This window comes from Lampetra planeri, chromosome 21, assembly GCF_965212315.1.
Source record: "Lampetra planeri chromosome 21, kcLamPlan1.2.h2, whole genome shotgun sequence".
Lineage (NCBI taxonomy): Eukaryota > Metazoa > Chordata > Hyperoartia > Petromyzontiformes > Petromyzontidae > Lampetra > Lampetra planeri.
In genome coordinates, this window is record NC_136127.1 from 2,350,317 (window position 1) to 2,376,467 (window position 26,151).

Below are 26,151 nucleotides of genomic sequence, written 5' to 3' on the forward strand. Positions count from 1 at the left end.
TCTCATCGTGCGTCATCCGCGGGTGACCCGCGTGTCGAGAACTTTCGAGAAATTGTGCGGTGCTACATGTTGTACCGTTTATTGACGGTGTGGGTAGAACCACAGCGTGACCGCATGTGGAATGCTCGTGTCCCATCGCGTGTGCTCTGAGCCGAGGGCGTGGAGCTGGCCACCCACACACTACAATGACAATAGTTTAAAGCGATTTGAAGCATATTTTATTTTCAAAATGGAAATATGGTTTGGGGGGGAGGGCAGAGCTTTGTGACGTCATATTTGAGGGGGGGGGGGGTTTGGGAGGACAATAGTGTGAAAGGTAAATTTTTAATCTGCAATTATTTTGGAATCATCGTGTGAGCGAGAGATGAACGTTTCTTGTAAAACCTGTCGTCAGGTATGTGTATGACAGGCCATACAACTGATACATCATCTCCGCGGAACCACAAGTCCGCCTCTTTTGCAACTTGTGTGAAAGTAACCCGATAAATATTTTGAAACCAAAAATTGAGTCAAAGATGCACTGCAAACAAGACAATCAATAACAAAATTAGCAGCATCAGCTGAAACCAGAAACAGCGGATGACATCCTGTGTCCAATGTGACAACAGATGTGAAACACGGGTCCTCACATGTTGTACGACGGTCACGTCATCGCTTGGTGGTGACGTCACCACCTATGAAAGTGACTGAGTGACTGAGAGATGACACGGGGATGTGAGCCAATCACGAGGCACCATAAATCCCGTCCAAAGCAGGAGGGACAGGAGAGCATGACTGCATTTATAATATAGACATTGCTACGGGATTAATTAATTGTACTAATTAGTGTTAGTGTGTCCTTAGACGCCAGTTACGCGCCAGGAGATTAATTGGTCGTGTAATTAAGTCCATATTCACGGGAGTGTGTGCCGCATGGGGATTCTTGATCACTGCATTTAATGTATACATTTTGCAAGAGGCGTAACGCTGTTGTTTGGTAACTGTGCGGGGTGGAAGTATTTAGAGGGAGTTTCGTGCCAGCAAGTGTAGCACAGGGTGTGAAATAGGGGTCTGAAATAAGCCCCCCCCCTCCCATTTAAAGAGTCAAATCAGGGTGAAATAAATTGCATCTCTAGGTTATATGGCTGGTCAGGAATCGATGTTACCTGGAAACTCTGAGAGGATAAGTACGACCACTAGAGAGAGAACAAACACCTTTCATGAGAGTGAGAAAAGGGTGGAATGTTTGGAACAACATTACATTTTGTGGGGGAGAGTGTGGCACAGGGTGTAAGTAGGGGTCTGAGATCAGCCCCCCCCCCTCATTAAAAAGTTAAATGAGGGGGCAATTAATTGCATCCCTCGGTTAAATGGCTGGTTAGGAGTCTAATTATTTGACTTTGATGGGCAATGCACTGCTGAGGCTTGGCCCCCTGCTCCCCGCACACATAAGCGTAATCTGTAGTGCCGCGCCCTGCGCTGATGTGAAACCCAGTTTCAGAGGGAGTTATGGAGATTTAACACGTAGCCTTTCCCGACCGATATTATTCAAGTTTTTTTGTAGGGCTAGATCGCGTAAATATGTGTCGTTAAACCCACCACCACCCGACACAGATAATTAGTCAGGTTTGTCAAGTGAACAAAATGTGCCAACTCGTGGTGGTGGGTTAACACATTTATATTTACGCGATCTAACACAAAAAAACCTTTATTATGAATATTGGTCACAAAAGCGTACGTGTTAGACTAACAGCTATGGGGAGGATACTTTTCTTAAAACCAGAAAATTGCAGAAACTCAGCATCAAGCAGGTAAAATTAATGTCTTCACTGGCGTTCCTCAAGGTGCAGACTCAAAGGTAATACCAAACATAGATTAAAAAAAACATCACATTAAGTCACAGCTAATTAAATACCACACAAAGCTATTGAATTATTGTTACAAGAGAGAATACAGAATGTTTACATTTGTAGCAACATCGCTGTGTGTGTGGCCAGCCTGGTTAAGGCACACCACACAATGTCCTCTCAACACGGACACCACCGAAGGCAGATGCAGTACTGGCCCCAGCGGAGCTCAACGAGCACGGACTGACAGCGACCAGTGGGACCCTGCGCTGGGTGCAATGCCCGCCCTAGAGGAATCGGTGCAAGGGGGGTGCCGGCTTGGAGAACGGGGTTCCACGGGCCATGGTACTCTGGTTGACCCCAGAGGACACGTGACTGGGGGCGTCTACCCAAGGACCCCCAAAAGGGGGGCTGGCGAGACCACGTGTCCAGCAGGGATCCTCCTCGACGGTTCGAGAAGGGGGTCGTGACTAGGGGCGGAGCACGCCCCGCTGCGGGGGATAAAAGCCGGTCTCCCAGTGGGACCGGCTATTGTTGTGATCCTGAAGACTCGATGTGCTGCCTCCACCTGAAGACAAGACCAACCCGGGACCGGACCCAAGCTGGGGGTCCCGTCCGTTGTAGCTACTCCCCGTGTAGCGAGTGTAGTTAGCCCGGTGGACCACCACCCTAGGTTAACATCTGGTAAAGGGGCTTCCTGGGCCAGATTGAAGCCTCAATACAGATTGGGCAGCTTTCGGTAGCAGGACCCATCCTTGTCTCCGCAACGCTGCCTGTGCCCTGCCTGTTGGGGGAAGTCCAGGGAACACATCTCCATTTCATGAAGGTGAAGGGGGCCAGCCGGGGGGTCAGTAAGTCTGTCTCCGTGTTTTAAAGTCACCTTCTAGTTTGAGTTTATACACAATAGAGCAACTAAATTTCGATTTAAAGCTTTCGTGACTGCAGGGATTCATCTTTTTGGTTCTTTCGGTAAAGTCACGTAGAAGGAAAATAATAAAATAATTAAAATGAAACATAATAAAATCATTCTCACGACGTTTCGGCCACAACGCAATCAGCCGTCTTCAGGTGGAGAACAGGTCTGTCAAGTAGACAGAGTCTGAATGGCACGCCCCAGGCTTGGAGCGACTATTTATGCTGGGATGGTGGGGCGAAGAGCGCTTTGACCAAATAATTTGCATATCAAGATGAATTTAGCATATTTATGGGAAATGCAGATATGCGATTAGTACTACTTGTGAAATGCGTAGGAGGATTGGCGAGAGGTTTAAAGTCATTATGCCCATGCATTATGCAGGATTAGCAGTATCAAAGGGAGGGAGTAAGGTTAGAATTAATAAAGGGAAGGAATGTTAATAATATGGCGCTGCAGCAACTAATATGCTTTTAGACTATACATTGTAATATTACACTATGTATTATTCTACCCACCCAACTGTATACCAAATTGCTGTATATTCACTATACAATTACGATACTATATATTACCTTATACATTGTATTAAACATTACACTTTAATACAATTTATTATTATACAATATGCTATACACTATACCATTGACCGTCGCGTGAAAGGTACTAAGAGGAAGCAACTAAATATGTCAATGGGAGAGTGGTGGTGGGAAGCTTGCAGCGGAGCAAAGAATCCATTCCCTGCGGAGAATGCAAGATATATAGTCAATGTCACCTCACTTCATGTCACTGTAGCACTATATTTAACTGACCTTAAATTAGCCTTTTGCCCGCCCTAGGACGGAAGCTGTAATATTAAAGATGTACATTTACGTTTTCTTGTGATTGTAATTTTTTTTAGGAATTGTTGCACGTAAATACATTTTTCTTAACTTTAAAAATGAATCTTCTTGGTTCTTTCGGTAAAGTCACGTAGAAGGGAAATAATAATAATAATAAAACATAATAAAATAATTCTCACGACGTTTCGGCCACAACGCAAGCAGCCGTCCTCAGGCGAAGAATGAGAACATTATCAAGCTAGGAGCTTATTCTTCGCCTGAGGACGGCTGCTTGCGTTGTGGCCGAAACGTCGTGAGAATTGTTTTATTATGTTTTATTTTTATTATTTTATTACTTCCCTTCTACGTGACTTTACCGAAAGAACCAAGAAGATGAATCCCTGCAGTCACGAAAGCTTTAAATCGAAATTTAAAAATGAAACCTCGTTTTACGATATTTTGCGTGAATCTCTTGTACTGTATTAATGGAAGTGATTCTTGCACAAAACTGTCATAAAACACCTCACTTCATGTCACTGTAGCACTGCAATAAGTTCAAAATCACTGCTCTGATACTTTTTTTTGTACTGCTTTCGCTCACTGGGGTTGTAATCAATTTGAATTCGATACAATGTCTGGAAAATCACGGAGAAATGTATATATTTTATCATAATTTACAAGCAAAAATTAGACTTACCTTTTGTTTCAAGTGCTGAAGAAATAAATAAAGACATCAAATACACTTTGTTGCTGGGTATATTTATTTATTTGATTAACTTTCAATAAAGAAACGTCAAATTTAAAGCGAATTTGCGTTAAAATGTCTTTCCGCTCGACCTGCGTGAGTGTAAAAATCCTCCCGATCATTATTCTTTTATTATTAATGACGGGGAGGGGGGGCATGTGGAGTAACGTCACGCACGTTGCACACACCTTGGGAGAGATTGGAATGTTAATTCCCCCACCCCAATTCATGGTCACATGCTTGACCTAGTTTATTTCTGGGGATTGTCTGTCACCAACTTATCAATTATTGATCCTGGAATATCCAATCAATCAGGGGCGGTTTCTTCATTAGGGCGATTGGGCGACGCACCACCAATGTCATTCAACCACAGAGTCACGCTAGCCGTCACTGTGCCTCTGGATATAGTCCAATCAGCGTCATGCTACGTTCTGTGGAGTACCGCCTCTTTTTGGGCGATTTCCCTCCAGCTGAGAATCGCCCCGAGTGGTCCCATAGACTTACATTCAAAGATGTTTTTTTTCGAACGGGGGCGCTGCAATGCATTCTCTATGGCTTCCGGGAGGGCTCGCCCTAACGTGCTTACGTCATCATACGTGCTAACGTCATCATACGTAAGCACGTTTCATCCAACAATATAATTTTTCACCACCTAGTGGAATCTTTAATAAAAGAAACTTGAGTGGTTTGTTTTAATAGTGAGTATAGAAACAAACATGATGTATTGTAAGAGTCACTTTATTTTTCATTAATATTAAAGAAGTGAAGTTGCCTTTACATGCTTAAGCTGTTAATTTATCCATTGCATGGGTGGACCTTATCCTTATCAATCATCCAGACATTTGCCCCCCCTGAGAGATTTTGCAGGAGCCGCCACTGCAATCAATGCACGGTGCTGTTCATCTTCTGATTCCTCCACCTAATCCTATCAAATTCAGAATCCAAAATCAATCACTCCAGATATATTTTCCTTGGAAATTCAATTCACCACTCTCTTAAGTATACCTATCTCCTGTGGATGCCATGGTGCAAGTTTACAAAACTACATTAAACAGTATATTTTATAGTTTGCCCCCTTGAAGTCACGCTGGATCCCAGTGATGAAATCTTCACCCTGGTATCACGACGAGCATCGTGCACTGAAGACAACTGTCCGCAAGGCAGAGTGGTCTTAGAGAGAATCTGGTCTTGCCATCCATTCGCAAATCTTTAAGATCCACCTTACAATTTACATAATGGCACCTGACCATGCTCACAGCAGCTATCTTTCTGCTACTCTAGCCAATGCCTGGAATAACCCTAGGATTATTTTTCCTACCATTCATAGGCTCCCTCATTCATCCCGTGCTTCTCCGTTCGAGTACAAAGGATAATGCTGACCAGTTCCTTCAATTTTTTTTAACAAAACCAACACAATTCGCCTTTCAATAAAATCTCCCTTTTCCTATCATTCTGTCCACTGTTCCGGCGCCACTGCTGACATCTGATGTATCTGTATGTTGAGCTTTCACAATCAGATGTTGCTTCATTGATTGCTAGTATAAAACTAACCTATTGTTCTCTTGATCCTATTCCTTCTACATTTATTCATGCTAATTTTCCATCTCTTGTAGTCATTATTACCACTTCTAACTCACTCCAATCTGGTACTGTTCCTTCTCTTTTTGAATGTGCCGCTGTCATTCCTATACTCAAGAAGGCCGGCATCAATTCAAATCTCCTCTAATTATCGTCCAATTTCCAACCTGCCATATCTCTACAAGATCAGAGCTTTCAGTAGACGTACAACTTGAACATCTGCTCGTAAATGATATTTTTACCCTTTTCAGTCCGGTTTAAAGTCTGACCACAGCACAGCAACGGCTCTGGTTAGGGTAGTCATTTACTTGCTGGTTGCTGTTGATGCGGGCCAGCCTAGCATTCTTGTCCTTGTGCACCTGAGTGCTGCCTTTGACACCATTGTTCATTCCATTCTGCTTGAGGATTTGGAAGGCTCTATGTGGATTTCACATTGGGAGCGATACATTCAGACATGTTTTGTTCCTTTTGGTGTCCCCCAGGGTTCAGTCCTTGGCCCACTTTTGTTCTGCATATACTTGGCTCCACTTGGCCATATCATACGCCAACTTGGACTTTGTTTTCATTATTATGCTGATGGCTATCAAATTTACATTAACGTTGAATCCTCCCTCAATGCAGTAGCATCTTGTGTATCATCTTCCCTTGTGACAATTAAAGGTTGGTTGCAATCTAACTTTCTTCAGTTGAAAGCTGATAGAGGTGCTGCTTGTTGGGTCCCGCCATCAATTGTCTAAGGCTGGTTCGATCAGCGTGTTAATTGATGGCCACGATGTCAGTGCTGCTCAGACCGTTTGTGACCTTGGTGTTGTCCTTCATCCCTCAATAACCTTCGAAGTGCACATTAACAATGTAATAGACACTGCCTTCTTTCACCTCAGAAATGTATCCAGATTGCACCCCATTTTCTCGGTATCGGACCCTTAAAAGCTGGCTCACGTACTTGTCTTTTCATGCATATATTTTTGTAATGCATTACGAGCTGGCCTCCCTCTCAAGCTGTTAATCCACCTCCAGCACGTGCAGAATGCAGCTGCCACAGTTGTTGCTCGAACACCGGTCGCCGAGCACATTTACCCCTGTACTTGAGTCTCTCCATTGGTTACCGGTCAGGTTCCAAGTGGAGTTCAAGATCCTACTTCTCACTTACAAGGTCCTCAACAATACCTCCCCCGTCTTACATCCGTGACCTCCTCCACCCGTATGCCCCAATGAGAGTTCTTCATTCGTCTGAGTGTGGGCTATGTGTTACGATAATCACCACTGCCGTCTCTGTACTCTTTTAAACATACCCTCGTGTTGAAACAATACAAATGCTAATGTACGCAAATATTTTGTTATATCAATCGGTTTTAATTACTTTATCTATATGTTTTACATTTTATATCGTGTTTATTTATTAATGTGTAACTATTGCTGTCGTGTCCATCTGCTGGCCGAGTGACTTGCAAAAATAGCAGTGTAGCTCAATGGGTAATTTACTCGTATAATAAACTTCCGATTGAGGGGTGGTTCAAAAGTTACAGATATACTTGTGTAGTAAGGTTCCCGGAGACTTGACAACGTAGTTGGAGGCACACGCTTGTTTATTAACACCAGCGAGTAACAGGCAACTTACAGTACTTGAAGGGGTATCGGCCCCTTCACCTGTCTACGCTACGGAACACAACAGCCTGACTCACAGCTAGCTGACAGCTAGGTTACGGCACCCGGAATACCCAGTCCGGCTTTTAGAAGAGCGTCGGTTCTGGGCTCTTAGGGCCACGCCGCTGGCTTGCCTGGTCGGCCCTTAAAAGGGCAGCGATCCCAGGGAGTTCCAGGGCCTGTCTAGCTAGTCTTCTTTCTTCACTGGTTACAGCTTAACACTAGACCCCGAGCCGTCCGGCTCGCCACCTTAAATAGCCATCCCCCCCTTGAGGGGTGGGGCTGTGGGGGATCCCAGCTCCGCAATAGCCCCCCAGGATAACAACGCGGACGTCGCAGTAAACACCGTCTTCGCGTACCGATGTAGCCACGCCCATTGTGTTTGTTTGCCATCCGCGGCAAGTCTAAATCCGGCTGTCTACAATGGCTACAACGGCTCTACACTTGTATGGCAAGGAGTTAGAGACAGACAATCAACCCTTGCTCCATCTAGACCATACTAGACTCGAGAACAATATGGCAATGTGATAGGACTTGGCACTCCGGCCGTATATTTCCCAGGGAAGTGATGCTTTTGTTGATGAAACCAGATTCAAGAGCTTCTTTGCTCACCGGGTACTTCAAAATAAACTGAACTGATGTGAGGGGAGATAATGTTACATGGTACAATTAAAAACATCTACTAAAATATAAAACCCACAAATCTAGGTAAGATTTAAAGACTTAGTTGAGAGTGGAGTGATGTAAAAATGATGGTGCAATACACATTTGAGTGAGGAGGTTGGTGAACTAGCACAGGAAGGGCAAGTGAATAATTAATTTAGCTTTATGCAAGTGGCTGATTCAGTGGCACAGCATACACTTAGTTTATTAATTAGCAGTAGAACCACGTGCACTGAGCGTTAATTTCAAACATATGTAGAACAGCTTTGGCAGTATTATATTCCAAATAGGTGTAGGGCTTAAATTATATTAAGACATTAAGCAAGCCCAGCCCCGATTTCATATGAAGAACCCACTCAAACACAGAATTGAGATGCTTGGAGAAACGACAGCAAAAGGATACCAGCCGCAAGCAGCTCTCCCCAACAGCCAGCCAGCAGTGGAGAGAGGAGCTGATGAGGGAGAACTGCCAAACTTGAATGCTTGGGTCAGGAGCAGGGATAAGCAAGGACACTTCAGCAAGGGGGGTGGGGGGCGGGGCACAAGGAGGTGGCCTCTAGCACCACCCTACCGTGAAATTTCGATTTAAAGCTTTCGTGACTGCTGGGATTCATCTTCTTGGTTCTTTCGGTAAAGTCACGTAGAAGGGAAGTAATACAATAATAAAAATAAAACACAATAAAATAACCCTACAGTGGTAAAGAAGCCAGTGGTGCAAATGTCACAGCCAAATCCACAGAAGCCAAGGATCTTCTGTTATTCGGACCCATGTCTCCAATATTGTGAGCACCAAAGTCTAAATACTGTAGTGTAGGGGGGGGGGGTCAAGACTTAACGAGTGTTGGAAACCACAAAGTCATCACAACAATCCCCAGAACTGAGGGAGAACCGAGATCAGAGAACTCAGGAAAGTGCGACATCCCATGCGACTCACCATACTTTTGTGGATAATAGGAATATCCCCATATCCAGAAGGCTAGGCTAATGTTGCCTTATCTAAGAGTGTGTTTCCAGCCAAAACAATCCCCTACCTAATCGATGGTGCCGGACGGTAACAGTGGTGGATGTGCCATGGAGGGAAGGCCAATTCAAATCAGCGTTTCCCCTTATGGTGCTCATAGCCACCGCAGCAGCCAATGGGGGCTCTAGATGGGTACAAGGGGCTGGTAACTCCTCCACCTTCAACCTAATTACCACTAAAACGCGTGTTAAGAATCTAATTAAGCTTGTGCCAGAGGCCCCAGGGGGACAGGCATCTATGAAGTCTCCTGGCCAAACCCCATTTGGCAGAGCCAGGAGACTGAACCCAAGCCCTCGGGGTTCCTCCAGAAACGGCAAATAAACCACTGCGAGTGACAACACGGAATGTTAAAACGCTCAATGTAGAGAGGCTGCCACTCTTTTGGGAGCTGAACCGGTTCCCGTCGGGATCTCTGGTTCCAGTCAGCACGAGGGGTGGACAGTACTCTACTCTACTCGGGGCAAGATACTGCCAAACAATGGAGTGACCTTTTCCTATGAACATAAGAATGTAGGGGGTGTGGGAGAATGGCGGTGAGGTGTAGGAAGCTGTGAGCCCCAGGCTACTGTGGGTTTACCTTCCCATCAACCAGAGCTGAGTGGTGGTCGTGGTTACTTATGCCCCCATCAAAGATAAACATCAGTGGAGGGATGCAGGCAAGGAGGATGAGTCAGATGCCTTCGATGACCTCCTGTCACAGGTGCTAGCTAAAGTACCCCCTCAGGATAGTCATCCTGTTGGGTGACTTTAATGCCCGAGTGGGTCATGATGCTGGCACTTGGACTGGGGTGACTGGAAGACATGGGCCAGATCAGCTCAAAAACAACAGTAGGCGGTTGTAAGACTCGTGCAGCCCATGGGCTTGTAATTACCAACACGCTGTTCTGGCATCGGCACATCCACACATGTGTAGTGACAGGGTGCCACCTGTCGGCCAGGAGGGGTAATCAGGGGTATGGGCGCATTATATAATAAGCAAATAGAAGGCGGGCGTAACGGGGTTGAAGGTAAAAGGCTGGGTCAGTCGGGAAGCTCCGGGAATCTGCTCGAAGGTTCTAGAAGGGGCCTTGGCTGGAGGCGGAGTCTGGCCACGCCGGGAAGTGTATAGGGGGGACGTGACCGAAGGTTTGGGGCTGTCGCAGGGTCCCAGGTCCTGGCTGCATCGCTGCTCGCCATCATCTCTCTTCGTCGTCCGGCCGCATGGCCCATCCTCTGCACGGCTCCGATCATCGTAATCACTACATTAGTCAGCCAGCTATGTCGTTAGACGCCGACAATGGAGCTATGTAGAAAGGTCGGCTGTGTGTAGCTATGTAGATACGTTTCTCTATATTGCCCAGTGTTTGTGCCCAAGTGTAAAAAATAAATGAGAAGCCTTCTACACGTTGTGTCTCGGAAGTCGCTCATTGCACTTTGATACTGACAAGAAAGGTCCCAAGTTAGGTAGATATATACTGGGCTTTTTTTTTATTAACAAAGTTCTTAAATCCAAATCAGCATGGGATTTAACTGATATTCTTAGTTTTAAAAATCCAAGAATCCTTGTATGGACCTTTTTGACTGCTGACTATTTCTAGATCAAGAACTCACACTGGGGTCCAAGGCTTGCTCTTGCACAGTATTTAAATTTTGGAATTTCCTCAACCAATATTCATATTCCAAATTTACCTTCTGTACCATGTTAAGGCCATCCTGTAGAATTACTTGTCATAAATGTGAATGGTATAACTAAGTTCCGTCTATAGCATACATCTGAAAAAAATTTTTACACCGTTTTTTACGTCTTAATTTTTGGAGCTTTCGTTTTTTACGTGTTAAGTATCCTGTTCACAATAAGTTTTGGCATGAATTTTGTATAAACAATTGTTGTTTTGCTGTGGTTAGTTTAAACATTCCCATGCTGCAATGCAATATAGCTGCCGCCACTGTCGACAGTCTTGGACTGTGGTCGTTCTATTTTTAAAAAGGAGCCGCTTATTAGGTCAATGGCTGAAATAAATTTCCGATTGCAGTCGGCCAAAGACACGCAGAGCTTTTCGCGCAAGTGGCCACGATGTTACAGGTGCGGGAATGCAGAGGGGTTGACGGCGGTCACATTGGTCGGAGGAACAGGGGGGTCAACATGGGAGTCCTGGAGGCTGCTGACGGTCGTTGGCGGGTCGACAGCTTGGTAGTAAGCCAGGAACCCCCGGCCGCCCACCGACGCGTCCGAGTGGAACTTCAGCGTCATCACGTTAGCTAGGAGATGCGCAACAACAATATTTAAGAACCATGTTTAAATACGCATGTCACCAAAGGCAATCTCTCACAGTGGGCACACCGATCAAGGTGGATCCCATGAACGATAACAAAGTCACAAACCTATTATAATACCTCATATGAGCAAAGTTAACATAAAGGTAATGAGACGAGTGGTGGTGCAGTGATTAACGTGGCGATCAGAGTTACATTTCAAGTCATGGCTAATGTAAATTAATTGAAAAATCTCGATTTAAAAACTAATTCCTTTAGAACTGCTTTTTTATTTTAGTTTGTTGTCCTTCTGCACCTCCGATTAGTACGGTTGACTATGTACAGTGCGAAACAAGTTCATTATACATACAACATAGAATTGTGAGGGATATCTGAACCAGTCCAGGGCTCCTACCTTCCCTACACCAACCGACAGCAACCAGCTTGTTGACGGTCAAACACTCCTCCAATTATTTGACGAATTTACATTATTCAGGATAAATTTTGACTTAAAACTTTCGTGAATGCAGGAATTTATATTCTTTGGTTCTTTCGGTAAAGTCACGTAGATAGAAAAAATAACAAAATAAAGTGAATAATTTTTTTATATATATACTTACAAAAACACACTAATGTAGACTGTAGCTTGGTTATTAAGTTTGGTGAGTGTACTGGCAGTCTATAATGTAGATTGTAGCCTGGTTCTTAACTTGAGTGAGTGCACTGGCAGTCTATAAAGTAGACTTATTCTTGGTTCTTTCGGAAATAAAAATAAAATAAAAACAAAAACCACGACGTTTTGATCGCAACACAAGCGGTCGTCATCAGGAAAATGGGGGTTAGCCTCTAAAGGCAAACTGTTTACAAAGGTTTAGAGATGGGTGTAGCCCAAGTGTGTCAGCAACATGGGAGGGGCAGCTAATGTTAATGTGGGAGAAAGCAACGACACAGGCCGTGGGTCTACACCAATAAAAGGGCCGCCAGGCAATCATTGCACATGTCGCTTAGTTTCCCCAATGTAACTGCTGCCGCAGATACCGCTTAGTTTGTAGACACCGGGATATTGCTTTTGGTCGTGACTTGATTTGCATTTTCTTGTCAACTTCCACTGTCAGCAGTGTGGGTGTGTGGAGCGAGGTGCAATGATTGACTGGCGGCCATTTGATTGGTGGAGACCCACTGCGTTGGCGTTGCTTTCTCCCACACTAACATTAGCTGCTCCTCCCATGCTGCTGACACACTTGGGCTACGCCCATCTCTAAACCTTTATAAACAGTTTGCCTTTAGAGGCTAACCCTCCTTTTCCTGATGATGACCGCTTGTGTTGCGATCGAAACGTCGTGGTTTTTTAAAGAACAAAGAATAAGTCTACATTATAGACTGCCAATACGCTCACCAGCTTAAAAAAACAGGCTACAGTCTACATTATAGACTGCCAGTACACTCAACAAGGTTAAGAACCAGGCTACAGTCTACATTATAGACTGCCAGTACGCTCACCGAGGTTAAGAACCAGGCAACAGTCTACATTATAGACTGCCAGTACACTCACCAAACGTAATAACCAGGCTACAGTCTACAATATAGACTGCCAGTACACTCACTCCGATTAAGAACCAGGCTACAGTCTAAATTTGTGTTTTTTATTATTTGTACTTTATTTTTATTATTTTTATTCACTTGTATTTTTGTATTATTATTATTTTCTATCTATGTGACTTTACCGAAATAACCAAAGAATATTATTCAGGGTCACGATTCAATTTAAGAAACCATGATTTCTCATAGATACGATTTCTAGTTTTACTGCATTTTTGTACAGTATTTGCGACATCAGCTAAAATGTAAGATTGGACAAATGACAAATTGACTGTATGACCGTTATTGAATGCATTATCACAAGCATATGAATACATTTTTGTCAATACATAAATGCATTACTACATGCATAATGACTGATAGTGGGCAATGAGTGAAGCAGGTCAATTAAAAACAGGAACTGCATTCTGCCACTGACACGTATAGGTCAAGATCAAGGTCAAGAAGTCACTAGTCATAATTTAATTAATTCATGATATTTCTATGGAAGACAGTTTTAAAGAGCCCATAAGTCTGTTAGCTCCTTTGCACAACACTGAGCAAATAAATTGCTGCTCTTTTGCGAGACAGAATATAAATCCGCATTGTGATTACAATTAAAATGAAACCCACGTAATGCACTAATGTTGTAGTGGTTGTTTTGTTTTCATGCACGAATCACTTGTGTTTGGGTTCTGTAGCAAAGCTACGGGTGCCAGGGTGGTGAAATGTTATCTCCTTCACCTCGTATACAGGAGGCCGTGGGTTTGATTCTGACCCTTGATGTCTGTATATTTGGAGTTTGCATGTTGTCACCGTGGTTGCGTGGATTTTTCTCCGGGTCCTCCGGTTTTTGCCTCCACGTTTAGAAACATGTGCTTAGAGTAATTGGCTGCTATAAATTTCTACATTATAAGCAACTTCGTTGAGTCATCGTTTGTGGCCAGGTCACTTCTGAAAAAGAGCTATATATCTCAGGTGGGCCTTACCTGGTAATTTTTCTCAAAGCAAATTAATCATATCCTCAACCCGATTGGAATTTTGTGACTTACTGATGTACAGAAATTAACTGTGAAGGTGATGCATTGTATTTAATACGATGCATCAAGTTGAAATGTTTAGGTTGCCTGCATGCGGACTACAGGAGTAATTTAGTTTAATGTTAAGAGACAAACAAAGGTCTATTAACTGCACCACAACCACACGTAATGAGATTGGATGCGTTTTACATGGTTCTTTATCTAGCCAAGTCTCACCGAAGAATCGTGGGTCACCACGGGTCATGAAAATTACCGTCAAATGTGTAAATGTGAAGAATAATGGAGACGCTAGAACTGGAGATTAGAAAGTCGTGAATGACAGTGTAAAGTATATTTTTGTAATAAATATATAATGAATTAACCCTTGATACTTCAACAGTAGTGTGTTTGTCGGTGAAAATGACAAAAGCCGAAAATACTCACTTGTGCTCACTATCACAGGAGGAAGAGCATCTCCACAGAATCTAAAAAAACACAAAACACAAATATCAAGCATCCCCGAACAACCACAGCCTGCGGCGGAGGAACTGGGGCAAGGGTCATGGCAGACCTCGTGTGGAAGCCCCTGGAACCCTCTGGAGGGTTCGAGAAGGGAGGCACGGCTAGGGTGGAGCCAAGCCGCGCCGAGGGAAATATAAGCAGCGGAAAGCGAGAGCTCCGGGCTGACGGTTCTGGCATTGGACTCATCCCGTCATCGCTGTCGTCGTCGCCGCCCTCGTCACTACCGCCTTCGCCCGATCATTGTGCAGCTGGACAGTAGTTGGCTGTCCCGGTCGACGCCGTTGGTGCAACGCGGACAGGGTCGTGTCTGGGACAGGTCGTGTGGCAGCATGGTCGCGTGTGAGAGAGAGAGAGGGGGCCCAAGTGGTGGCGTGAGCTCGGCAACAACAATAAAAGAGGAGGACGGTGCCTCCTGCGACCACCTCATCTCTGACTGACTGCGTGTTGGACGCACCCCACCTGTACGCACAGACGACACTACACATACAGACAACTACCTCGCTTGGTATACAGAGATTGTGGTTTCAATCCCGACCCTGACGCCTGTATATTGAGTCTGCATGCTCTCCCCATGGTGGCATACATTTTTTCCCTGGGTCCTCTGGTTTTTCCCCTCCACATTTAGAAGCAACGTGCATTTAGAGTATTTGGCTGCTATAAATGTCCACATAAGCCGCTTCGTTGAGCTATGATTTGTGATCGCCAGGTTGCTTATGAAAAACAGCTATAAAATAGCACGTGGGTTTTACCTGGTAAAAATAAACAATATTGAAGTGAATTTTTTTAATTAAGCAGTGGGGGGAGCACGTCTCCAGCTGTACCTGTCGACGAGTCCGGACACGTCCTCGTAGCTGTCATAGACCTCCAAGAAGTCGGCGAGACACCCTCCGTCTCGCTCAAGGTCGAAGTCCAGGAAGGAGAGGCGGACACGCTTGCTGACCGGCACACGTACGGTCCACACGCAGCTCCTGAGCGCCGCGTAGCCCGGGTAGTCTGGTGAGCTGAGGTTTAGCGCCATCTCCATGTGCCTGCCTCCGCACGTCCCCACTGTCATTCATGGCGGACGCATTCGTTTGGGAATTAAGGGACCCGCAATTGGAAGGCTAATGGCTTCGTCATTAGCGCCGCTTGGTAAAAATCGGGGATGCAGGTCTCCCTTAATATTCTACTGAATGCTGCCAGGCCGGCTTTGAGAAGGGATTATCAGTGTAAGGCACTACAACTAGAGGATGTGGTATGCGTATCTGTAATAATCACACGTTCACGTCAATAACACTGCCAAGTAAATATGTATAATAGGTGACGTTTTAGGTGATGGACCTTCTTCAAAGCTCATTAATTTGCTACATCATGGGACCTCCTTTGCTGTTCGCCTTTTGGCGTCCTCTGGTCTAACACTGTTTGAGACTAGGCTCTAAAGAAAGCTGTCTCTGGTGTGGACGAATCCGTTTCAAAGACAATGCATATGTAACGCGATAAACGGGGGTACTTACCTGAACTAGCAGACATCCACCAGTAGGGTGTGATGTGTGGGCCACCAAGGTTCCCCAGACCCCAAGAGGGGGGCTGGGGGAAGATTCCAGGTCCCTCTGGAACTCTCTGGAAGAGGGGCGTGACGAGGGACGTGGAAACCCTGGCAGGTGTATAAAAGCCGGACCCCTGACCCGGGTTCAGCAGTGTTCCTCCATTCTAGATTTGAAGTTTTCGTGACTGCAAGGGTCCATACTCTTTGGTATTTTCGGTAAAGTCACGTAGGTAAAAAATAAAATAAATCACGAAGTTTCGGAGGCAACACATGCTTCCGTCTTCAGATGGAACCGTCACAGCAAAATTACTGTATCAAGTGAAGAGAGCTCTAAGAGACACGAGAATATATACAGGTTAAGGGGGGGAGGAGCCAGGATGGGCCGTGTGGGGGGGCTAAGTTAAGCCGCCTTTTGTTATGCTGCAGGGGATTAGGAGTATGGATGAGCGGATGGGCGGAGAGAAGTGTGCCGTGGTTGAAAAAATTGCACACAGGAACACAGTTAAAAAATGGAGGCAGTATTTAAGCTGACAAACTGGTTGCCTTGCAGTATACTGCAGTAAACCATAAGGCTGCTAAAATTAAACTTGGTTTAACTTGGTTAAAAAGGGGATAATCAAGCTGGGAATAGAAAATAACTGGATGAAATGGAAATAGCTGTACAATTATAAGGCAGCTAAAGTTTTACTTGGTTGATGACATCTTTCCAATGATTGCTTAATTTAAAACCATCCTCTCGGTTGAAGTTGTGTCTATGTTTGTATATCTGGATGGCTTCATGGACAAATCTTTGGTAGTATCTGGGAGGTTTGCGGAGTACTTTGGTATCGGAGAAAACAATATCATGAGAACTCGCTGTGTTGAAACAATGATCAGCTACGGTCGAAGAATTCGTTCTACCGTGTTTCAAATCTGATTTGTGCTCGCGAATTCGGTCAGAAATATGTCGTTTCGTCTCCCCGATATAGCAGTCACCGCAGGTATAACTCAATTTGTAAACACCGGGGTACTGTAAGTCAGTAATGACATCCTTTACAGATGAGATCAGATCACGGATTTTGTGTACTGTATTGAATCGGACCTGAATCTTTTGTTTGTTTAGAATTTTGGAAATCTTTTTGGTAACACCTGCTATGTATGGCAACATGATGGTTTTGATCGGAGTTTCAGGTGGTTGTTTCTGTATGGTGGGAGAAACAGCTTGGCGGATAGTATGGTCAGAGTATCCGTTCATCTTGAGGGCCAGATGTACATGTTTTAATTCACTGGCCAGGTGGTGTTGGTCAGAGATGCAATGAGCCCTATGGTATAGTGTTTTGATGAGGGAATTCTTTTGAGCCGGGTGGTGGTGGATATCAGGCTTCAAGTAGGAATCTGTGTGGGTGGCCTTCCTGTAAACAGAATGTCCCAAGGAGCCATCAGGCCTCCTCTCAAACAGAACATCCAAGAATGGCAGCTTGCCATCTTTCTCCACTTCCATGGTAAATTTGATGGATGGGTGTCTGGAATTGATGTCGTCTAGGAAATGGTTCAATGCTGGGAGGCCATGTGGCCAAATGACAAAAGTGTTATCCACATATCTCTTCCACAGGGAAGAACGAAGGGTGGATGTCTGGATGGCATCTGATTAAAATTTCTCCATGAAAACATTAGCTATGTCCATGTTTTCATGGAGAAATTTGAATCCTTGGGCTCACTACACATATACTATCAGGGCATGTTTTTGTTTGTATTTTCACCACAAGCATATGTGGTTAATGCAGACATGATGCCTTGCAAAATGATTCAGTTTAATGTTTTAACATCTTAACACCTGTTTTGTTGCCAGAAAAAAGGGGAAAACCTATTCTTATCTCATTTTATTTTTTCTTGTGGTAAGCATGCAAACCCAGTACGAGAAGGTGGTTTCAGGGTAGGAAAAGGGACTTTCGGCGCTTGCTCATTTGATTTTTAGATTGTTTTTGGGGCAGTGTTATGGACACATTTGTTGAGTTAGTGTAATTTGCACGTACGCACCAACACAGCGTATTACAAAAACGTCGTTCAATTTTCTATTTTGACAGGCACAGCAGCGGCACTTAGAGGGGGGAGGGGGTGGCACCACCTTTTTTCCTGTAGCAGTAGGCATCCCAGCGCTCTGAGCGGTTGAGTCGCACGCCGTAGTCTACGACGCCGACTTTGCCGAACCCGCACTGTTGGCTCGCCTTGGTGACGGGGTAGGCGACCCGCGCGTCTGCCAGCCAGCCGGCCACACAGTTGTGCAGGCCTGGACACATGGACACACGCATGCCGTCACTTCATCTAGGCTCGAGGACATTATCCCAGCTGAGCTCTGTTCCTTCACCTGAGCCGCAGGTCCTGGACCAGGCTTTAAGGTATGTGGTTTCACAGACGAATGACGGGGGGTGGGGGGAGTTAGGAATTTGTTTTATTAATATTTGGTGGTTTGAACAAAGGTTTGGAACCACTGGACTAGATCTGGTTTTGACTGGCCTGGAGGAAGCTGGCCTCAACCTCAGTCTTGTGGCTCCTGGCCTTAAATCCAAGAAAACATCGAATACACAAAATGCTCAGTGATTGTGCCATGAAGAAATGTTTTTTCTTTGGCAGTATTAAGATAAAAAAACATATAACTCTAGCGGAGTTAAATACATATTTAATTACAATTTTCCATGTAAATAGACCAACGGAAATGGTTTGTTTTAAAGTGACAGCCGAGATGTGACGCCATCAGGTGAGGCGATTGATCGTTTTGTCCTAGTGAGCTGCTATTGAGGCCTCCCCCCCCCTCACAGCCACCTGGCCACATCTCTTGAATATCCGAGAAGAAAAAACCCCCATAATTTCCCTTGGGTGGTTTCAAACTGGAATGCACATCGGTGGAGAACAGCAGATGTGTGGGGTTGGTATTGGCAGACCAGCGCGTTGAGCCTTCCGCAGTTGCGCGATGGTGGCCAGGGCCCCGCCCTCGTAGGCGCAAATGGCCCGGGCCTCCCGCAGGGTGAGGAGATAGCGGCCATGCCGGGAGTGGATGTGGAAGACGCCCGCCGCCTCCTCTGTACGCAACAAAACACACACGCATGCGTCTGTGTGTTTTTAACTTTGTGTACCCCCACAGGCGCATGTGGGGGTGGGGAGCGGTAGTGTAGCGGTTATCGCACTGCACTAAGAACCCGCCAACCTGAGTTCAATTCTCACTCACGGCTAACACCAGTGACGATTATCTGAACTGGTCATGGGCCTCCGCTAGGTCGACTCAAATGAGTACCGAGTGCGGTGTGTAAACGTCGCCACTCGGGAAAGAAAGGCGGCCCGACGTGGTGCTGACCACCTCGTGCGCCGTGTTGGCCTTCATGGGCTCTACCTCGCTAACAGCTCTTGCCCAAGAGCCTGCTTAGGCTATACGGGGAATGTTCGTCTTGGTATGGAGCACTGTTCTCGATTGAGTGCAGTAATAGTGACTTACTGTCGTGAGAGATTGAACCGGTTAATACGGTAACTGATTCATGGGTTCCCCACCCCCCCCCATCTCCTCCCAGAAACGCGCGATACTACATTTGGGAAATTCCATCAATGAATGCTAACTTGGCTTCGACTTTTTCAGCTTCAGTTTTAGTTCCAGAAAATGAAACGGTTCGTAGCAATTTTTTCCGTTTCAGAGTTAATGTTCCATTAACTCTGAAACGGAATGTCTATGAACTCGTGAGTGCAGTTACTTGGACGCCGCCGACGCCCGGGGTATACCCGTTATCGTACCCAGCAACACGGAGTTATGCCACACGTCGTCTCTGAAGGCCCATCCGTGGGCCTCACCAATCCAGCCCAACAGGGCGCACGCCAGCCACATCGCCATCCGCACGTCCAGCCACGCCAACGTCCGCACCGTCCGCATGGTCCAGCAAATGTCCCACGAGGCAGTCCCGCCACCTGTGTATACACAGATTGAACACTCGTTTCTTTACAACTGCATGTTGTTAGGTTTGTTGTCCCCACCTCCCGTACCTCCGATAAGCACGATTGGCTATGTACGGCGCAAAAGAAGTTCAACGTACAGCACACAGAGGCACCTGCGTACATATGTAGTGGGTTCCAGGAGACCGGAGACAGAGTACTTGAGGCAACACGTTTATTTACTAATTGTGGAATACATGGTCCCTAACACAGAGGGGTAACGGCCCCTCTACCCGATACCTAGGGAAGTATGGCCTCCGGGCTAGCGTGTCCTATCACTGGAACCACACTCACAATCCCTGTGGCTAAGGGGACCTAAGGGGAGGCTCCCTGACTGGACCCAGCCAAGGTCCTCAGGTCTCGACCACTGGCCCACTCGGTCCCAGCCCTTACAAGGACGTCGGGTCCCGGGGGTTCCCAGGGTCTGACCACTGGCCCTCTGCAGTCTCGGCCTTTACAAGGACGTCGGGACTGGGGGTTCTCAGGGTCCTAGCCTAAGCTGGTCTTCTTGCTTCAGCTTCACGAAGACTGCCGGACTCGTCCAGAGGTCCGGCATTTATACCCGTGCCAGGGTCTCTCTGCCCATGGCCACGCCCTCCTTCTGGAACTCTCTAGGGGGCTCTGGAATATCCCCCCCAACCCCTCTCTTGGGGCTGGGAGAGCCTAGTTTCCCAACGGCCCGGCTCATCCTGCCCATCCCGGGTTACCACCCCCTATGGACACGTGTCTGCTACTACAGGTAAGTGTGCATAACAATGCTATATACAATGCCTGACAACGACGCTACACATATGACATGTGCAAGTGTATATACAGATGCGTGCAGTGGCGGCTCCTGCAAAATCTCTCAGGGGGGGCAAATGTCTGGATGATTGATAAGGATAAGGTCCACCCATGCAATGGATAAATTAACAGCTTAAGCATGTAAAGGCAACTTCACTTCTTTAATATTAATGAAAAATAAAGTGACTCTTACAATACATCTTGTTTGTTTCTATACTCACTATTAAAACAAACCACTCAAGTTTATTTTATTAAAGATTCCACTAGGTGGCGACAAATTATATTGTTGGATGAAACGTGCTTTCGTATGATGACGTAAGCACGTATGATGACGTAAGCACGTTAAGGCGAGCCCTCCCGGAAGCCATAAAGAATGCATTGCAGCGCCCCCGTTCGAAAAAAAACATCTTTGAATGTTAGTCTATGGGACCACTCGGGGCGATTCTCAGCTGGAGGGAAATCGCCCAAAAAGAGGCGGTACTCCACAGAACGTAGCATGACGCTGATTGGACTATATCCAGAGGCACAGTGACGGCTAGCGTGACTCTGTGGTTGAATGACATTGGTGGTGCGTCGCCCAATCGCCCTAATGAAGAAACCGCCCCTGGATGCGTGTATATACAGGGGGTCCGGAAAGTTGCGACTTACGACTTACTTTCCCCTCATAGGAACACTACATGTTAATGGGGGGGGGGGGGGGTTAGGGACTTGCAACGGCGTAAACATTGCCTACGCGACGCAAAGCGGGTCAATTTCTCCCAAAAGAAACAATGGCATAAGGTAGGGGATAGGGACCGTAACTTTGGTAAATGCTGTTTCATACCTAGCAACAAAAGACGTACTTTAGATGTAGAGAAATGCAGGTACCATACTATATTGTATAGTACACGAGCTTTACTACACAGCTTCGCCCGGGACTTGGATTCACCACGCCCGGCCGTCTCTGTCTCCTCAGTAGCGATGTTCACACACCAGACCAATTACTCGTTTGAGGCTGAGTCGATCTAGGGGAGGCCCAGGACCGGTTCAAATAATCGTCACCGGTGGTGGCCGTGAGCGGTGGTGGCCATGAGCGGGAATCGAACTCGGGTCGCCGGGTTCGTAGCGCAGCACGCGAATCGCTATGCAATCGCTGCCCCCCCCTCCCCCCACAAATATGCCCGACTGTGAGGGCGGGCAAAAGCCGGCGTGGGTAGGTTAAACGTTGAGTTTTATAAGGGCACCACGGGGTATCCAGCCCCTTCCCACCCAGCCCAGCCCAGCCCCACCCCTCCCACCCCCCACCCAGCCCCTCCCTGCACGACGGACGGACACAATAATCCCCTGTGGGCTGGTGTAACCAGGAGGTTCCTACCAGTATAAGAGATGCTCACTGAACAACTTCTATTCAAAGACTGAACGAAAAAGATGGCGCGTGGCGCGAACGCCGTGGAAGGTTTGGGATGAAATCGCACGAAAGAGGAAAGCCACGTGGACGAAATTAGAAATGTGGTTATAGTTGAAAACGGCCGAAAGAGCGAATCGACGAAAGTCAAGTGGACGAAAGTGAAGGTATCGCTGTACAAGAATACGGGGTAAGCCGTATGGGTTGACAGATATACGTCAAAGGTACGGTTCAACTTCCAACCCCCACTAAGCTATCGCCATTTTATCATCGAGCCGAAATCCTCCCCGCCTTTCTTTCCTACGCGTCACCACCTGCACTTGTCGTCACAAGGCACCAACGCTTGCTGCCCCACCCCCCACCCCACCTGTCGAAAATTTCGCTAAGATATTTTCTTGCGATGGAGGGGGAGCGGGGAGTCCACGTCGACCCCTACAATGGAGCACTCTGGCCACGCACGCCGGAGAGCAAACCATGTGCAAGGACCCAGAAGATGGGCGGCGCGTACGCAAGTTGTACACTACCTCATTGCACCCTACCCAGCCCCCCACCTCTCCCCGAAAGAGCCGAGTCGAGTCGAAAATTATTAATTGAAAAAGACAATCGTCACTGGTGTTGTTGGTCAATGTTTCTGATCCAGATGTCCCAACAGGTAATATAAACAGTTTAACATCTTTTAACGGCATACCCCAAGTATATACGTGAAAGGGATTCTACCCGAATCGTCCTGATCAGTAATGTGCACTGAGTAACAAAGACAAAAATCCCCGTATAGCCTTTAACATACACTTGTGGCAAGTGCTGTTAGCGAGCACCTACGAAGGCCGGCACACGGTGGTGGGTGGTAAGCACCACGCCCGGCCCGCCTTTGTCTCCCTCACAACAATGTTTACACACCACACCGGGTATTCATTTGAGGCCGAGTCGACCTACGGGAGGGTCCAGAACCGGTTCAGATTAATCGTCACCTGGTGTTGGCACCAAGTGCTACGCACAATGTTTTCGACTCGGCTCAGCTGAACAGCTAAAAACAATGTAATATAGGTATAACCCGTAAAAACAAAGTTTTTCACTATAAATCCTTTATATGCGTAGCAGCGAACTTAATATAAAGGATTTAAAAATATATTCGCCTGTGGAGGACGCGGGGATCGATCCCGCGACCTTTGGCATGGGAAGCGAGGGCGCTACCAACTGCGCTACTCCGCCACGGCCTGTGGAGGGGTTACGCTCTGGGCTCTTACACTGAATGAGTTCTATTTGAATATATGTAAAATATTTTTTTTTTGCCTAAAAAGTGTAAAATTTTGGGAATTTTTTTTCACGAACATTAATTGTCTCGCACAACGAGTCTGTGTGGAAAATGTCAGCTCGATTGGATCACGGGAAGTGGGTTAAAAAACGACCGAAAGATTTGCACGGTCGTAAGCAAGCAAGCACGCAAGCAAGCAAGCAAGCGAACTTAATATAAAGGATTTTAAAAAAAGACATTTTCGCCAGTATTAAAGTATGAAAATATAAGCATAGGTTTGTAGCTGCTCATCCCGAGTTAAAAATGCTCTGATAGTGCATTGTCTTTGTGCTGTTCGCATTTTGGCGTTCACTGGTCTGACACTGGTGCGACAAGGCCCTAAAAAAGGTTCCTGTCTCTGGAGTAGGCCAATCAGTTTAAAAGACAATGCGTATATTGTCATCCGAGCATGTTTGTGTTGCATAATTTGCCACAAGTGTGGTTAACGCAGACTTGATACCTTGCAAAAGGTTTCTATTTACTGTGTTGAACATCTTAACACCTCCTGTTCTATTGCCAGAGAGGGGTAAAACCCATTCTTGTTTTTTTTTCATACGACGTGATTATAAGCGGGGGAGTGTTACGTTGTGTTGCTAAAAAAGACGGCGACGTAAGTGTTAGACAACGTATATCGAGACTGCTCCCCCCCCCCCGTACTTTTGTGATGTGTGTCGTGCATCGGCAAGTGCGCAGCACTACGAAACCCACCCAGCGTCCATGAGTTCGATTCCCGCTCACCGTCAACACCAGTGACGATGATCTTAACCGTGCCTGGGATTTCCCCTAGGTCTGCTCGGCCTCAAAAGGAGTACAGTACCTGTTGCGGTGTGTAAATATCGCCACCAGGGAGACAAAGGCGGGCGGCGTGGTGGTGGCCACCTATCCCTCACTTGCCGTGCCGACCTTTTTAAGTTCTCGGTAACAACACTTGCTACAAGTCTGTTAAACGCTATACGGGGAATCTTTGTAACTGTGTACATGTGTACCTGTGTGTGTCCGTGTACCTGTGTGTTTGTGTGTGTACCCATGTGTATATGTGTACTTGTGTGTATCCGTGTACCTGTGTGTCTGTGTACCTGTGTGTATCTGTGTACCTGTGTGTGTCTGTGTACCTGTGTGTCTGTGTGTGTACCTGTGTGTGTCTGTGTACCTGTGTGTGTCTGTGTACATGTGTGTATCCGTGTACCTGTGTGTATCCGTGTACCTGTGTGTATGTGTACCTGAGTGTGTCTGTGTACCTTTGTGTATACATGTTTGTACCTAAGCGACGTGTGTCTGTGAACATGTTTGTCTTTGTATACGTATAACCTGTGTACTGTACATGTGAGATTATGGTGTGTACCCGCGTACGTATGTGCATGTGTGTACCTGTGTGTGTATACGTACCTGTAAGTGTGCGTGACAGGCGCGCACGAGCGCGGACACGATCTGTGTAATGTTTGCTGTGTGCGCGGCAGTGCACGATGGAGGCTGGAGAGAGAGAGAGGGATGTTTGTGTGTGCCGGGTAAACGGGATGTGCGCATTTCCATTCTCGAATCAGCCTTGGGGGCGATAGTGGGGGGAGGAGGTATCCGTGTACCTTTGTGGATGCACGTTCGTACCTAAGCAACTGTGGCTCATGCAGCTGCAATGGCTGCTTTGGGTACGCGGTCCAGACCTCCCCAGAGATCCTGGCTGACAGAGGAGGTGTTCAAGCTGGCTGAGAAAAAGCGACAGGCCCACTCTCATCGGCTACAGCATCCCACGTTGGAGAATAAGGAGGCTTACCGCAGCCTTCGCTTGGAGGTTCGGAGAGCCGTGAGGCGTTGCAAGGATGGGTGGTGGTCGCGGGTTGCTGAGGAGATGGAGTCTGCTTCAATGGCCCGCGATCACAAATCGCTCTTTAATTCCATAAAAAAGTAACCTGAAGCACCACACCTATTACCATCATCAGGGGAAAGAACGGTGATCCAATCTCCGACCCCCAGGAACAGATTTGCAGATTTGCTGAGCATTTCTGTGAGGTCCTGGGGGAGGGGAAATCCCTCAGCCAGGAAAACATCATGGCCCAAAGTGGGGATAACCCTGCTGAGGCTGCGGTGCCTCAAATATTGGAGGTCACCCCCTGTGAGTGGCTGGCTGAGGTGTCATCTGTTGAGGAAGTACTGAAGGAAATCCAGAGTCTGAGACCAGGAAAGGCACCGGGCAGAGATGATCTTCCAAGCCAAATGCTGAGGGAAGGTGGCGTTTGTGCACAGACTGCCCTACATGACATCATAGCAACAGTCTGGACAACTGTACAGGTTCCGCAGGACTGGTAGGATGCCCTGGTGGTCCCGCTCTTTAAAAACAGGGGGACCACCAGGGGGACCGGACAGACTGTAACAACTACAGGGGCATTTCACTCCTCAGTGTGCCGGGAAAGGTCCTGGTAAGGATTATTCAACATCGCCTTGCTAGGCACGCTGAGGAGAGGCTTGTGGAGCCCCAATGCGGTTACAGGAAAGGGCGGACCTGCACAGATGCCATATTTTCTGTCCGTCTGCTACAGCAGAAGTGTAGGGAATTCCAACAAGACCTCCATCTCTGCTTTATTGACTTGGTCAAGGCCTATGATACCATTAGTAGGCCTGGGCTCTGGGTAGTTCTTCGTGCTTTCGGAGTCCCTGACCCTC

General features: G+C 46.6%; 1 protein-coding gene across 2 annotated transcripts; it reads right to left on the minus strand.

Moving 5' to 3' along the window:
- Window positions 1-10,657: 10,657 nt before the first annotated feature.
- LOC144724518 (tumor necrosis factor-inducible gene 6 protein-like) lies at window positions 10,658-25,448 on the minus strand. 2 transcript variants are annotated; one of them, XM_078603727.1, is made up of 7 exons: window positions 25,265-25,448; window positions 19,844-20,014; window positions 19,006-19,143; window positions 18,192-18,353; window positions 15,384-15,609; window positions 14,485-14,525; window positions 10,658-11,449 (listed from the first exon to the last, which is right to left on the minus strand). In XM_078603727.1, exons 2-7 carry the CDS (start codon window positions 19,977-19,979, stop codon window positions 11,268-11,270), a joined length of 885 nt encoding a protein of 294 aa, XP_078459853.1. In that variant the 5' UTR covers window positions 19,980-20,014; window positions 25,265-25,448; the 3' UTR covers window positions 10,658-11,267. The 2 variants fall into 2 exon arrangements, with proteins under 2 accessions (XP_078459853.1, XP_078459852.1); XM_078603726.1 differs by lacking the exon at window positions 25,265-25,448 and adding an exon at window positions 24,883-25,008 and having other exon boundaries at window positions 10,660-11,449.
- Between the last annotated feature and the right edge of the window lie 703 nt (window positions 25,449-26,151).

What these genes read in the sequence shown, in the direction of transcription:
- LOC144724518 (XM_078603727.1), bottom strand. Translation starts at nt 19,979, where the DNA reads ATGCGGACGGTGCGGACGTTGGCGTGGCTGGACGTGCGGATGGCGATG. An exon ending in GCATAACTCCGTGTTGCTGG is followed by an intron (nt 19,144 to 19,843) that starts GTACGATAACGG and finishes TGTTGCGTACAG; the next exon opens with AGGAGGCGGCGGGCGTCTTC. An exon ending in GTGTCCGGACTCGTCGACAG is followed by an intron (nt 14,526 to 15,383) that starts GTACAGCTGGAG and finishes GTGTTTTTTTAG; the next exon opens with ATTCTGTGGAGATGCTCTTC.